At 43.5% G+C, this 14765-nt stretch overlaps 1 protein-coding gene across 1 annotated transcript; it reads left to right on the top strand.

Moving 5' to 3' along the window:
• Positions 1–3145: 3145 nt before the first annotated feature.
• On the top strand, positions 3146–14272 carry LOC121540360 (E3 SUMO-protein ligase PIAS4-A-like). The gene is made up of 11 exons (XM_041849178.2): positions 3146–3222; positions 4203–4581; positions 6470–6554; positions 6658–6699; positions 10059–10149; positions 10267–10395; positions 10596–10701; positions 10818–10891; positions 11087–11247; positions 11632–11783; positions 11942–14272. Exons 1-11 carry the CDS (start codon positions 3196–3198, stop codon positions 12127–12129), a joined length of 1434 nt encoding a protein of 477 aa, XP_041705112.2. The 5' UTR covers positions 3146–3195; the 3' UTR covers positions 12130–14272.
• Positions 14273–14765: the final 493 nt, after the last annotated feature.

Here is a 14765-nt window from a genome sequence, read left to right as displayed (position 1 = left end):
CTTTTTTCCTGTTCGAACTTGCAGTGAAGCACAATGACAATAGCCAAGAGGCTAGACATACTAATTAAAACTATACTGAGTAGAACCACCTTGCTTGAGTTGATTTACTTAATCTAAATTCAATAATTTGGTTGCAGATGTTGAGTGCCGAATCAAGAGCAGAACTATCTCAACTTGATTATTTTACGATTATTCTACTATTCCTCGCATAGGTCTTGTCACGGTTGCGAGGTTCCAAACTGAATATGAAATGTTTAATTGTTCTATGTAAAAAGCTTTAATGCTGCTGACTATTTGTAACTATTATAACACCGACAAGTGTTGCACTTGTGCTATTCTAGTGTTAAACTACAATAGGCCTAGCCCTGTTCTCTGTATAGAAATGATGCTACTGCATTTTGTTCTGTACATCATCTTGCTATAAAATGTATTATACTCAATTATATTTCATTTCATTTGGTTAGAGAGCACACTCAAAGTGCTACTTTCCAGAAATGTCCCTAGTGTCAGTAATACAAAGCTAAGTTGTAGTACTGTTTTAGAACAAATTATCTCACACTGGCCAAGAATGAGAGGAATGAAGAACCACCAGTGGACTATATCACCCTCGTCTGTCTGAGTTGTGGAACTACTACTACAACCTGCCTGTACAGTACCATCCAAATAGAATGAATGAGCCATGTGGTAAAATGTATCATTAATTCAAGCTAGAATCCTTAATGTAAAGAATAACAAAGCGGTTACATCCACCTATGTTTTGGTAAAAAGCTGAGGGATTGACCTGGAGAAATGTAACCACTCACAAATGTAAAGACAGAGCTATGGATGCAAGCACTGACCATCCATGATATGAACATTTTGAGGCTATACAGCAGGGGTGTCAAACTCATTCCATGGAGGGCCTAGTGTCTGCAGGTTTTAGTTTTTTCTTTCAATTAAGACCTAGACAACCAGGTGAGGGGAGTTCTTTAATTAGTGACCATCATTCATCAGTCAAGTACAAGGGAGGAGCGAAACCCCACAGACATTCGGCCCTCCATGGAATGAGTTTGACACGTGCTATACAGTGGTTGTTTACAATTACATTGTTTACAAAGATTGGAGTAAAACAAGCTTGTAGGGTTCAGATGGAGTATGACAGTTTAACTAAGCTCATGAGGCATTTTTAAGTTATATTCTTCAAGAACCATGTATAATTAATGTATAAATCCATAAATTGATGTAGCAACTAAGGAGTCCAGCTTTAAATATAAATGATTCCGTAATATAAAATATTATAATACCAACATCATGTTGTAGCCTATCAACCAAACCCCACACTGTTTGATTATAATATGGAGGATATATTTTAAAGAACTGGAGGCATTGCAAGACACCGTTCCGTGAATATAATTTGTGCTTGAATTTGTGTGTGCAAACCAGATGTAGTTCTGTCCTTGAGCTGTTCTTGTCTATGAATGTTCTGTATTATGTCATGTTTCATGTTTTGTGTGGACCCCAGGAAGAGTAGCTGCTGCTTTCGCAACAGCTAATGGGGAACCTATTTCAATTGACTGAAATAGGTGTCAGTACTCATTTTCTGTGCGAGTGAGTTGACACACTGATGGTTTCGCAGAACTGATGGCTTCTATGGTTGTGGCTTGATGGAGTAGGCCTACTGCATTTTAGCTAAGCCTTACCATAACCCTTTTCCCAACCTTAACCTAATTTCCCTAACCTGGTACGTTAATTCTCCTAACCTGGTACTTTAATTCTCCTAACCTGCTACATTAACTCACCTAACCTGCTACTTTAATTATCCTAACCTGCTACGTTAATTCTTCATCTAGTCACAACGTAGAAGCCATCAGTCCAGAGAAACAGTGTCAGCACACCTGTGCTGTTTATATTTAGGTGCAGGAACTCTGCAATACTTTTGCACTAATATTCTGTAAGAGGTGCAGTAACTTAAGCAGTAGAACAATTGCGGTGCCGGTACTCAGTTCCGGTGAGCTCCTGCCACAGTCAAGCAAGCACTTGTGCAAACAGCAAAAAATAAAACACAGGGATGATATGAAAGTAGGCCTACATAGAGCAGAGTTAGGCTACTATTTATTGTTCCAATTGTTTACTTAAGTTATGGCAAATTTGAGGTGAAAGTAAAATCATGCAAAGATGATATATGACAGTGTATATCATCTTTTAATTAGATTTTATGAATCAATTTTTAACCATTTCTGTTATTCAGCGCAAATCAAGAAGTTTGGAAATCGAGAAATGGATTCAGGGCAGAGTGTGAAATCGGGATTTATTTAAGGCATTACATTTACATTTTAGTCATTTAGCAGACGCTCTTATCCAGAGCGACTTACAGTTAGAGTGCATACATTCTTTTTTTCATACTGGCCCCCCATGGGAATCGAACCCACAACCCTGGTGTTGCAAACGCCATGCTCCACCAACTGAGCTACATCCCTGCCGGCCATTCCCTCCCCTACCCTGGACGACGCTGGGCCAATTGTGCGCCGCCCCATGGGTCTCCCGGTCGCGGCCGGCTACGACAGAGCCTGGATTCGAACCAGGATCTCTAGTGGCACAGCTAGTACTGCGATGCAGTGACTGCTCTTATTCAATGCACTGCATTTTCAAATTGATAATCAAGTATAACCTCTCATCAGAACGTGACTTCAGTACGCAACATCTGTGTACTGCATTTTCACTTGGCTCCCTGTGATTATTTAGATTTTGTGTTAAAAATAGACAAAGCATTTATAGTTGATAGCTAATAGTTCATTGCAAATCCCGAAGTGGAGTTTTTCACTCAGACAGGAGTTGATTTGGCCATGTGCCTCTCCCCATTTAACAGGTCATGCTTTCCTCTTGTGTTGAATTTGAATTATTTCCACAATGCATATTCTCTTTGACTCGATAGTATAAAACTCAGCAACCCCCAACGTTCAGCTATTTGGAGGCTGGTTATGTTTTCTTATAATTGAGGCCTAACATAGAGGTGAGGCCTGTCTTTGAGTGTTTAAAAAAAAGTTGTACTGTCACTTTAAAATAATGCTGGCACGCCTACTTTCAACGCACTCCTTGAAACTCGTAATGTAGTTGCGCTGTGATTGGAAGCAGAGAATCGTCGACCAGCGACCCCTCTGCTCTCATTGGCGAAGGACTATCTTTCGGTTCTGGCTCTCGCGGGGCTGCTTTACGAAGATGGCGGCCGAACTGGTGGAAGCAATGGTAAGCAGAGCTCCGCTCGCCAGGGTTGATAGAAAAGGGGCTGCTGTAGTGTTGGAGATGGGCTGCTAGGCTAGGAAACTGTAAGGGTGTCTCATGAATACTGTCTAAAATGATTTAACTTCGCTACCTAGTGATGGTTGATTAATTGGTACATTGAAACTGGTTTCCCTGCGCTGCTAAGTGCGTCTAGCTAACAGCAGGGACATGGCAAATTAATGATGAGACCATAAAAACATTCGCCAGCAGGGAGTCGGCGTTTAATTGTATCATTCAATGTTTAAGCAAGATATTGCATTAAGCATTCAGTCCATCCACTGTCCATTTGACATGGATTTATTTTCAGTATTGGGGGGTGACAACAGAACAAGTGGAGTTAGCTTAGCTAGCTAGCTATGTAACCAATAGCCTAGCCTCTGTTGTCAGACAAGGCAATTGCTCAATGTCTCTGTCCCCCTATACATGCGTACTGTCTTAACAAAACAGCCAGCATGTCACTGTAAGCCTAACACACGAGCTGTAGAAATTAACTCAATTGATGAGATTGACTGATGTAGCTACCTAGCTAGCTTGTAAGATACATTTCCTAACTAAATAGCTAGCTACATGCATTGCTGGGTATTCGACTACACCGGTGTTGTATCCTACAGTAGTTAAAGAAGGGACCAGTCTAGGTTTTGCTTGCAGGAAATATATTATATGCATGGCGTTAGGAACAGAAAGGGGTCATGTTACTGAATTCTGGAGGGTATGGAGGGGAAATATTGCTCCAAGCAAATACTAACGCGAATATTTCAACCGAGTTAAAAAATAAATAATCTGAGTGTACACTTTAAACAACTTTTTTAGACACCTGTGCACATCTCTTTGTGTAGTATAGGCTACCTTTCTTATTGGGACTTGCCTAGCTCAAGGAATCCAAAGATGGTCATTCAAAACCTCCCCTCTTCTTCCTATCTCTCTCTCCTTTGTCTTCCCTCCAGAACATGGTAAAGAATTTTCGGGTGTCTGACCTGCAGACGCTGCTGGCCTCCATGGGCCGCAGTAAAAGTGGTCTGAAGCAGGACCTGGTGGGACGGGCGCTGAGGCTGGTGCAAACAGAGTGCAGCCCAGAGCTACTGAAGAATGTGCGGCAGCTCTATGAGTCACGCTTCCCCAAGGCTTCGGGTTGGCTGGCTGCCCGGCGCCCGGAGGTGGTCCCGGTGGCCTACTCCTCCCTCAGCTCCTCGCCCACGGGCACACAGGGCGCAGACTACCTCAACGGCATCCCCAAGCTGTCCTCCACACCTGCAGCTGAGGTCAAGCTGGTGTCACTGCCCTTCTACCAAACTCTGGAGACACTGTTGCCGCCAACGGAGCTGAGTGAGTGATTTCTCTTCAGTGAGATGTAGAGATTTCAGGCTAGTCATGTCCTTGTATAGAGGCCCAAACGTTTTTACTGATCGACCTATAACTAAAGCTCAGCAGAATACTTCCTGGTCAGGTCTTATGGTCAGGAAAAACCCTGGCAACCGGGCCCTGGCACTACACATACAGTGCATGCGGAAAGTATTCAGACCCCTTGACTTTTTCCACATTTTGTTACATTACAGCCTTATTCTAAAATTGATTACAAATAATAATAATCCTCAATCTACACACAATACCCCATAATGACAAAACAAAAAATGTTTTTTAGAAATTTATTAAATACAAAACCCCAGAAATATTACATTTACATAAGTATTCAGACCCTTTACTCAGTACTTTGTTGAAGCACCGTAGGCATCGATTACAGCCTCGAGTCTACTTGGGTATGAAGCTACAAGCTTGGCACACCTGTATTTGGAGAGTTTCACCCATTCTTCTCTGCAGATCCTCTCAAGCTCTGTCAGGTTGGATGGGGAGCATCGCTGCACAGCTATTTTCAGGTCTGTCCAGAGATGTTAGATCGGGTTCAAGTCCGGGCTCTGGCATGGCCACTCAAGGACATTCAGAGACTTGTCCCGAAGCCACTCCTGCGTTGTCTTGGCTGTGTGCTTAGGGTCGTTGTCCTGTTGGAAGGTGAACATTTGCCCCCAGTCAGAGGTCCTGAGCGCTCTGGAGCAGGTTTTCATCAAGGATCTATCTGTACTTTGCGCCGTTCATCTTTCCCTCGATCCTGACTAGTCTCCCTGCCACTGAAAAACATCCCCACAGCATGATGGTGCCACCACCATGCTTCACCGTAGGGATGGTGCCAGGTTTCCTCCAGACGTGACGCTTGGCATTCAGGCCAAAGAGTTCAATCTTGGTTTCATCAGACCAGAGAATCTTGTTTCTCATGGTCTGAGTCCTTTAGGTCCCTTTTGGCAAACTCCAAGCGGGCTGTGATGTTATTTTTACTGAGTAGTGGCTTCCGTCTGGCCACTCTACCATAAAGGCATGATTGGTGGAGTGCTGCAGAGATGGTTGGCCTTCTGGAAGGTTCTCTCATCTCCACAAAGGAACTCTGGAGCTCTGTCAGAGGGGCCATCTGGTTCTTGGTCACCTCCCTGACCAAGGCCCTTCTCCCCCGATTGCTCAGTTTGGCCGGGCGGCCAGCTCTAGGAAGAGTCTTGGTGGTTCCAAATTTCTTCCATTTAAGAATGATGGAGGCCACTGTGTTGTTGGGGACCTTCAATGCTGCAGAAATATTTTGGTACCCTTCCCCAGATCTGTGCCTCGACACAATCCTGTCTCGGGGCTTTACGGACAATTCCTTCGACCTCATGGCTTGGTTTTTGCTCGGACATGCACTGTCAACTGTGGGACCTTGTATAGACAGGTGTGTGCCTTTCCAAATCATGTCCAATCAATTGAATTTACCACAGGTGGACTCCAATCAAGTTGTAGAAACATCTCAAGGATGGTCAATGGAAACACAATGCACCTGAGCTCAATTTCGAGTCTCGTAGCAAAGGGTCTGAATACTTATGTCAATAAGGTATTTATATTTTATGTTGAATACATTTGCAAACATTTCTAAAAACCTGTTTTAGTTTTGTCATTATGGGGTATTGTGTGTAGATTGATGAGGACACAAATGTATTATCAATTTTAGAATAAGGCTGTAACGTAACAAAATGTGGAAAAAGTCAAGGGGTCTGAATCCTTCCCGAATGCACTTTAATGACAGAAACCTGCCATGGCATTACAATGAAAAATGCTAAGGACATTTTGGACATTACAAAGCATAGTGATGTTGTGCAATGTGTTTGATCTTCTTTTTTTTCTGCACCTGTCCTTGTAGTTGCCCAGAACAGTGAGAAACTGCAGGACAGTCAATGCGTATTTGAGTTAACACAGAGCCAAGCGGACCAAGTCAGAAACTCAACGTGAGTATAACACTTTTATTAAAAGTTAACTGTCTATTCTACTGCTTGTGACTTTTAATGAGCACTGAGGGTACCATCATTTTCCCCTCCCTTGTTGTTTCAGTGAGCTTCGACCAGGAATGAAGGCAATCCAGGTGGTCCTTAGGTGAGTTAAGAGTTCTCAACTGTTTTACACACAGCAGCACCCCAATCCCACTGTTAATATAATTGCATAGGTAGTTAGCATATTGCATATAGTTGATACATATATACATGTTAGGGACATACAGTTGATTTGCCCAATCAAGTATGCAGTTATAGCCTATGCTATATCAGTAGCTAGGTTTCCATCAATTTGTAAAAAGATTTTCATGCGAATATTTGTTTAAAATATGCATATTTTACCAGCAGTGGTCTATTTCCATCAAACTGTCTTCTTGTTAATTAAAAGCTGTGCGTAATGATGTATTGCACATAAAAAGCACTTTGTCGTATAACTTCTCATTTACCAAATAAAAAACAAGGACAGTGTGTTTCCATCCCATTTTTAACTGCCGTTGGTTTTGGCACAAAAAGTCTGCAACAAACAGAAAATGTGCCCACTGTTCTTAGCGTGTGCGCTCTAGCCAACAGATCGCAGATACAGAGCAGAGGGTAGGCTTCATGATGAGGTTATGGAGAAGAGCAAGATCATTTTTATTTGTCAATTGACAGCCAAGCATTGATCGTCATGTCACTAGCATCAAACTAAGACCCTCAATATTTACCGGAAAGGAGCATCAAGATCATCCCTGTGCACTTTCACAACCCTGTGAAGTTCATAACTTATTTCATCTGTAGCCTAATAAACTGTGCAGTGTGCATGCTTTTCCAAGTCGTGGGAGAACCACACAACAAAGCATAGCGTGACTGCAATTTTACTTTGATATTATGGTTATTCTATCAAAAATGTGCATCATAGCATTTCTACTGCATTTGCAGCATGATAGAAGGATTACTGTTATACAGTGAGGGGTAAAAAGTATTTGATCCCCTGCTGATTTTGTACATTTGCCCACTGACAAAGAAATGATCAGTCTATAATTTTAATGGTAGGTTTATTTGAACAGTGAGAGACAGAATAACAACAAACAAATCCAGAAAAACGCATGTCAAAAATGTTATAAATTGATTTGCATTTTAATGAGGGAAATAAGTATTTGACCCCTCTGCAAAACATGATTTAGTACATGGTGGCAAAACCCTTGTTGGCAATCAGAGGTCAGACGTTTCTTGTAGTTGGCCACCAGGTTTGCACACATCTCAGGAGGGATTTTGTCCCACTCCTCTTTGCAGATCTTCTCCAAGTCATTAAGGTTTTGAGGCTGACGTTTGGCAACTCGAACCTTCAGCTCCCTCCACAGATTTTCTATGGGATTAAGGTCTGGAGACTGGCTAGGCCACTCCAGGACCTTAATGTGCTTCTTCTTGAGCCACTCCTTTGTTGCCTTGGCCGTGTGTTTTGGGTCATTGTCATGCTGGAATACCCATCCATGACCCCTTTTCAATGCCCTGGCTGAGGGAAGGAGGTTCTCACCCAATATTTGACGGTATATGGCCCGTCCATCGTCCCTTTGATGCGGTGAAGTTGTCCTGTCCCCTTAGCAGAAAAACACCCCCAAAGCATAATGTTTCCACCTCCATGTTTGACGGTGGGGATGGTGTTCTTGGGGTCATAGGCAGCATTCCTCCTCCTCCAAACACATTGAGTTGATGCCAAAGAGCTCCATTTTGGTTTCATCTGACCACAACACTTTCACCCAGTTCTCCTCTGAATCATTCAGATGTTCATTGGCAAACTTCAGACGGGCATGTATATGTGCTTTCTTGAGCAGGGGGGCCTTGCGGGCGCTGCAGGATTTCAGTCCTTCACGGCGTATTGTGTTACCAATTGTTTTCTTGGTGACTATGGTCCCAGCTGCCTTGAGATCATTGACAAGATCCTCCCATGTAGTTCTGGGATGATTCCTCACCGTTCTCATGATCATTGCAACTCCACGAGGTGAGATCTTGCATGGAGCCCCAGGCTGAGGGAGATTGACAGTTCTTTTGTGTTTCTTCCATTTGTGAATAATCGCACCAACTGTTGTCACCTTCTCACCAAGCTGCTTGGCGATGGTCTTGTAGCCCATTCCAGCCTTGTGTAGGTCTACAATCTTGTCCCTGACATCCTTGGAGAGCTCTTTGGTCTTGGCCATGGTGGAGAGTTTTGGAATCTGATTGATTGATTGCTTCTGTGGACAGGTGTCTTTTATACAGGTAACAAGCTGAGATTAGGAGCACTCCCTTTAAGAGTGTGCTCCTAATCTCAGCTCACTACCTGTATAAAATACACCTGGGAGCCAGAAATCTTTCTTATTGAGAGGGAGTCAAATACTTATTTCCCTCATTAAAATGCAAATCAATTTATAACATTTTTGTCATGCGTTTTTCTGGTTTTTGTTGTTGTTGTTCTGTCTCTCACTGTTCAAATAAACCTACCATTAAAATTATAGACTGATCATTTCTTTGTCAGTGGGCAAACGTACAAAATCAGCAGGGGATCAAATACTTTTTTCACTCACTGTACTATTCCAGGTATTTCTTAAAGAGGTAGGGTTTCAAGTGTCTCCGGAAGGTGGTCAGTGACTCCGCTGTCCTGGCGTCGTGGGGGAGCTTGTTCCACCATTGGGGTGCCAGAGCAGCGAATAGCTTTGACTGGGCTGAGCGGGAACTGTGCTTCCGTAGAGGTAGGGGGGCTAGCAGGCCAGAGGTGGATGAACATAATGCCCTCGTTTGGGTGTAGGGTCTGATCGGAGCCTGAAGGTAAGGAGGTGCCGTTCCCCTCACAGCTCCGTAGGCAAGCACCATGGTCTTGTAGTAGATGCGAGCTTCAACTGGAAGCCAGTGGAGTGTGCGGAGGAGCGGGGTGACATGAGAGAACTTGGGAAGGTTGAACAGCAGACGGGCTGCAGCGTTCTGGATAAGTTGTAGGGGTTTAATGGCACAGGCAGGGAGCCCAGCCAACAGCGAGTTGCAGTAATCCAGACTGGAGATGACAAGTGCCTGGATTAGGACCTGTGCTGCTTTCTGTGTAAGGTAGGGTCGTACTCTGCGAATGTTGTAGAGCATGAACCTACAGGATCAGGCTTTGATGTTAGCAGAGAACGACTGGGTGTTGTCCAGGTTACGCCAAGGTTCTTTGCACTCTGGGAGGAGGACACAATGGAGTTGTCAACCGTGATGGCGAGATCATGGAGCGGGCAGTCCTTCCCCGGGAGGAAGAGCAGCTCAGTCTTGCCGAGGTTCAGCTTGAGGTGGTGATCCGACATCCACACTGATATGTCTGCCAGACATTGCAGAGATGCGATTCGCCACCTGGTTATCAGAAGGGGGAAAGGAGAAAATTATTTGTGTGTCGTCTGCGTAGCAATGATAGGAGAGACCATGTGAGGATATAAAATAACCAATGATAACCTCCTATGCTGTTTCTATGATCCTTTACAGAATCTGTTACACAGACTCCATTGGTGTCCAGGAAGATCAGTACCCTCCCAATATTGCTGTCAAAGTCAACCAGTCTTACTGTCATGTACCAGTGAGTAGTCAAGATGGGGAATCCGATGCCATCAGGCATACAAACCAACTAACTAATCAGAAGAAAATGCCTAAGCCTATATCTTAGAGGCTTAACATGTCTATTTGTTCTGTACAGGGTTACTACCCTTCTAATAAGCCAGGTGTGGAGCCGCGTCGGCCCTGTCGCCCAGTCAACATCACACCCTGGTTACAGCTCTCCACTGCCACCAACCGGGTCACCGTCACATGGGGCAAATTTGGGAAGGTCAGTCTCTGGTTGACATTTTGTTCTGTTATTTTAAACCTCGCTGCTGTATTCCAAACTTGTTTTGATTCATTTCCATTACAAATATTTGAAATGGTGTGGTTTGTTTTCTGTAGCTGTTATACTGCTTAGAAAGCAGATATCTACTGCTTTCTAGTGTTCATTCCGCTCAGTGCTCACTCCTCTCATTCTGTGTGCAGCGCTACTCGGTGGCAGTGTATTTAGTGAGGGTCTTCACATCAGCAGAGCTCTTCAGCCAACTCAAACACTGCTCAGTGGAGAGTGCAGAACGCTGTCGTGAACGCAGTAAGTGGCCTCGACATTTTTCTCTTTCTCCCTGTTTTTCATGCTTCATGCATTTTAGTAACATTCACCGCATAATGCAGTGTGATGTTGAACTAGTTTCTCTCTGCTCTGTCCAGTCCAGGACAAGCTACGCTTTGATCCAGAGAGCGAGATCGCTACCACAGGGCTACGGGTGTCCCTCATCTGTCCTGTGAGTATCTGCGCTCACACCCTAATCCATATCCACCCAGTCATGCTTTGATTTCTTATTAGAGAGGAAGTCACAAACCTTTCAGTTGTTACTGACCAAAACATAGAAAAATCACAACACGACGAACAGGCTACAACCCACCATTTGTCTACAGATTAATACTAATGACATATCTCCCTTTCCTCCTCCTCTCAGCTGGTGAAGATGCGGATAGGCGTGCCGTGTCGGGTGCTCACCTGTGCCCACCTGCAGTGTTTTGACGCCATCTTCTTCCTGCAAATGAATGAGAAGAAGCCCACGTGGACCTGCCCTGTGTGTGACAAACAGGCTCCCTTTGAGCTGCTCACCATCGATGGGTAAGTAAGGCATGCTGAGGCTTGACACTTACCAGCAGCACCACTACCATTCACTCTGCAGGAATTTGAGAACCACGCTTCCTCTTTGCATGAGTCATTGCTTGTTCAACCTTGGAAACAAACATTTGCATTTTTGGAGCAATTTGTAGACTCCTGTTAACTTGCAATGGCCTACCTACACTGGGCTCCATTTTCAATACGGCTGTTGTCTCCCTGTTCTATTGTGGAACAGAGTAGAATAGTAGACCTAATCAAACCATTTCTACAAACTTCCTATCTAAGATTTGAGAGTTGATAATGAGTGTTGTGGGACACATCTGATCGATCCCTGCTTGTGTGTCCTGGTATGATATGTACTGACGGACTGTTTGTCTCATGTTCCAGGCTGGCATCTGAGATCTTAAAAGAGACCCATGAGGATATCGAGGAGATTGAATATCTGACTGACGGTTCATGGAGACCCATCCGAGATGAGAAGGAGAGGGACGGGGAGAGGGAACGGAGCAACACGCCTGACTACCCTGTTCTGGATATATGTAAGTGCATGTCAAATATTGCCTTTACAGCTGTTGCAAACGAACGTTTTGATTTCTAAAGTTAATTTAAGACGCCACGCTGCGTAGGTCATCTCTGTCTGTTTTGTAAAGAATGCTATTGGTTTGTAATAGTGTGTGAACCTGCTCCCTCCTCCCAGGTGTTCCTGAGGCGAATGGCCACTCCCCGGCCCACAGCAGCACCAGCCAAACGGGGAAGTCAGGAGCTGGGTCCACGGCGGGGGGGGCGGGAGGAGGAGTGGTGGTTGATCTGACTCTGGACTCTGAGGAGGAGGAGGAGGAGGAGGAGGAGGGGGGGAGGGGCTGGAGGAGACAGCGACGACACTGAGGACAGCCAGGACAGCCCCGCCCCCAAGAGGGGCCGATATGACTATGACAAGGACCTGGTCACTGCCTACTGACTGGCGGACTGACCCCACAGACTGGGAAAGAGGGTTGGGCTGGATTGGAGGACAGGAAATCATTAGTCCCTACTACATCCCCCGCCCGCCCTCTCTACTCTGGCATATATTCACACAGACACATACTGTCAACCTCTGGAGTGGTTAGGCTTCCTCAATACACCACTGGGGAAAAAAACAGCTCCCTAACAATTGTGGCCCTCCCCCTCCCAGCATTCAAATCCTGTATCCTCCATCATAAAGACAATTGAAAAGAGTAACCTCCCAAACTATTCCTCCCCCCTCCATCTTGTACTTTGTATTTGACTTGAACTTAAGGCTCTCAAAGCCACAAGCATTTGGTGTTTGCGTCTCAGAATTTTGCCACTTTCTGTGATCGCAGGAAGTGGGAGATATGGAGCCTCCTCCGTATTTCAGTGGTAAGAGTTCAAAATAACTTATATGAAGAATTTGGGACACGAGCCACAGACTAGATTTTTCTGGAATATGATGGAATTGAACAACACCCCTACTTTTTCTTTCTGTTTAATTTATTCAGACAATGAAGACAAAAAAATTGCTCTAACAGTGTTTAAAAATGAGTTGTTTTTTTAAGTCCGATTTGAAAATCCCTAAAAACCTTTGGTTTGATACTACCCCCATTTTTATTTTGTCTTTAGATGCTGACAAACCTACCTCAGTCATACACAGCAAACTTACTTGACCAGAGAGAGTAGCACCTGAACTAAGGTTGCTATAGTATTTTAACAAGAGGGTCTACTTTTGTATTATTTTCTTTCGCTCACTCGCCTCACTTTTCCAAACAGTTTATGTATGGCCTTTCTAAGGAAAGGGTTCTGGGAAGCAGGGTCGTGTTCATTAAGGCAGACTTAGCAAAACATTTTTTTAATGGTTTGTAACGGAAAATGAGCATTTCTTATTGGACAAGTACAGTTGGTGCCTCCCTGTTTAACTCCATTAGGGCATTTTTGTTCCGATTTGTGCCTACTGAATACGACCCAGGAATGCTGTATCTTTGACAAGTTCTTGTATGTACTCCCCACTGCATGGAAATCTATGATTTTATTTGTTGGCTGAATTTTTTATTTTTTTATTTTTTATTTTTTCACCTGTATGAATTCATATGACAAGCAATTGTCTTTGTGGCGCATTTGCAAAAACAAGCAGTTATCATTTGAGGTTTTGGAACATACTCTTTTCAGATTCTTCCCAATGTTCTGTTTTGCCAGTGTTGTTCATATTGATCAAGGAAACAAATGCAGGATGGATTCTTTTCACTTGCCTATTTAATGTCAGTTTTCAACAGTTGGATAGTCTAAAGACTGACTACTGCTCCATTCAATCTTCCCCTGATATCCTGAGAGCTTTGCAGGATTTTGAACTGGACTAGAGTTTTTCTTTTTGTTTTAAGTTTGCTGAGAATTTTTTACTGAACAAGGCTCTAACTAAAATAATGATCATGTCACAAATATTAGTATCCACACAAAACTGGTCAAAACCATGTTGAGGCAATTGTGCCAAAGCAGATTTGGGTCAGTTATCGCTTGTTGTTATGTCTGAGTTGGGTGCCTTTTTGTTTTGAGTTAAGATTGGTGGAGGCTGGAGCCCACAGTTGTTTGGCTAGTTGAGCTGGTCTACACAGGAAGGCCCAGTAAGTAAATACATTATTTGAGACCGTCATTAACTTTTTTCTTTTCCCTGGAGTGGAGGACTTGAAGAGGGATGTATCTTCAGATGTGGGATGGGATTAATTTGTGAGTGTCGACATCCTTTTTGACTTAATTTTCTTCGTCTTAAGTATTTTATTTATTGCTAATTGATTGCTTCACATCTTTGTTTTATTTGAATGGCAGTTTGTATTAAAATGTACATATGTGGCAATGGAGAGAGTGCTTTACCAGAGCCATTTATATATGGCTCTTATCTGTACATGTTTCCAGTAAGGGATAGCAGAACACTTACGAAGCTTGGACTTTTTGTGGCAGATTGAATGATTGAGGCTCAAAGCACTGCCATTGTTAGACAGGTTCCATTCCTTTTCCTCTGAGTAAACTTAGCAGTTCTAACCAATTACACATTCTGTCTCCTCCCAGTTCAATGATATTACCCTCAGAAATCAGCATTTATTATCACATACAGTGGGGGAAAAAAGTATTTAGTCAGCCACCAATTGTGCATGTTCTCCCACTTAAAAAGATGAGAGAGGCCTGTAATTTTCATCATAGGTACACGTAAACTATGACAGACAAATTGAGAAGAAAAAAATCCAGAAAATCACATTGTAGGATTTTTTATGAATTTATTTGCAAATTATGGTGGAAAATAAGTATTTGGTCACCTACAAACAAGCAAGATTTCTGGCTCTCACAGACCTGTAACTTCTTCTTTAAGAGGCTCCTCTGTCCTCCACGTGTTACCTATATTAATGGCAACTGTTTGAACTTGTTATCAGTATAAAAGACACCTGTCCACAACCTCAAACAGTCACACTCCAAACTCCACTATGGCCAAGACCAAAGAGCTGTCAAAGGACACCAGAAACAAAATTGTAGACCTGCACCAG

Source organism: Coregonus clupeaformis, chromosome 26, assembly GCF_020615455.1.
Source record: "Coregonus clupeaformis isolate EN_2021a chromosome 26, ASM2061545v1, whole genome shotgun sequence".
Lineage (NCBI taxonomy): Eukaryota > Metazoa > Chordata > Actinopteri > Salmoniformes > Salmonidae > Coregonus > Coregonus clupeaformis.
Note: the sequence above shows the minus strand (reverse complement) of the source record. Positions and strands in the feature narration are given on the sequence as shown.

What these genes read in the sequence shown, in the direction of transcription:
- LOC121540360 (XM_041849178.2), top strand. Translation starts at nt 3,196, where the DNA reads ATGGCGGCCGAACTGGTGGAAGCAATG. An exon ending in AGTCTTACTGTCATGTACCA is followed by an intron (nt 10,150 to 10,266) that starts GTGAGTAGTCAA and finishes TGTTCTGTACAG; the next exon opens with GGTTACTACCCTTCTAATAA. An exon ending in CTACCCTGTTCTGGATATAT is followed by an intron (nt 11,784 to 11,941) that starts GTAAGTGCATGT and finishes CCCTCCTCCCAG; the next exon opens with GTGTTCCTGAGGCGAATGGC.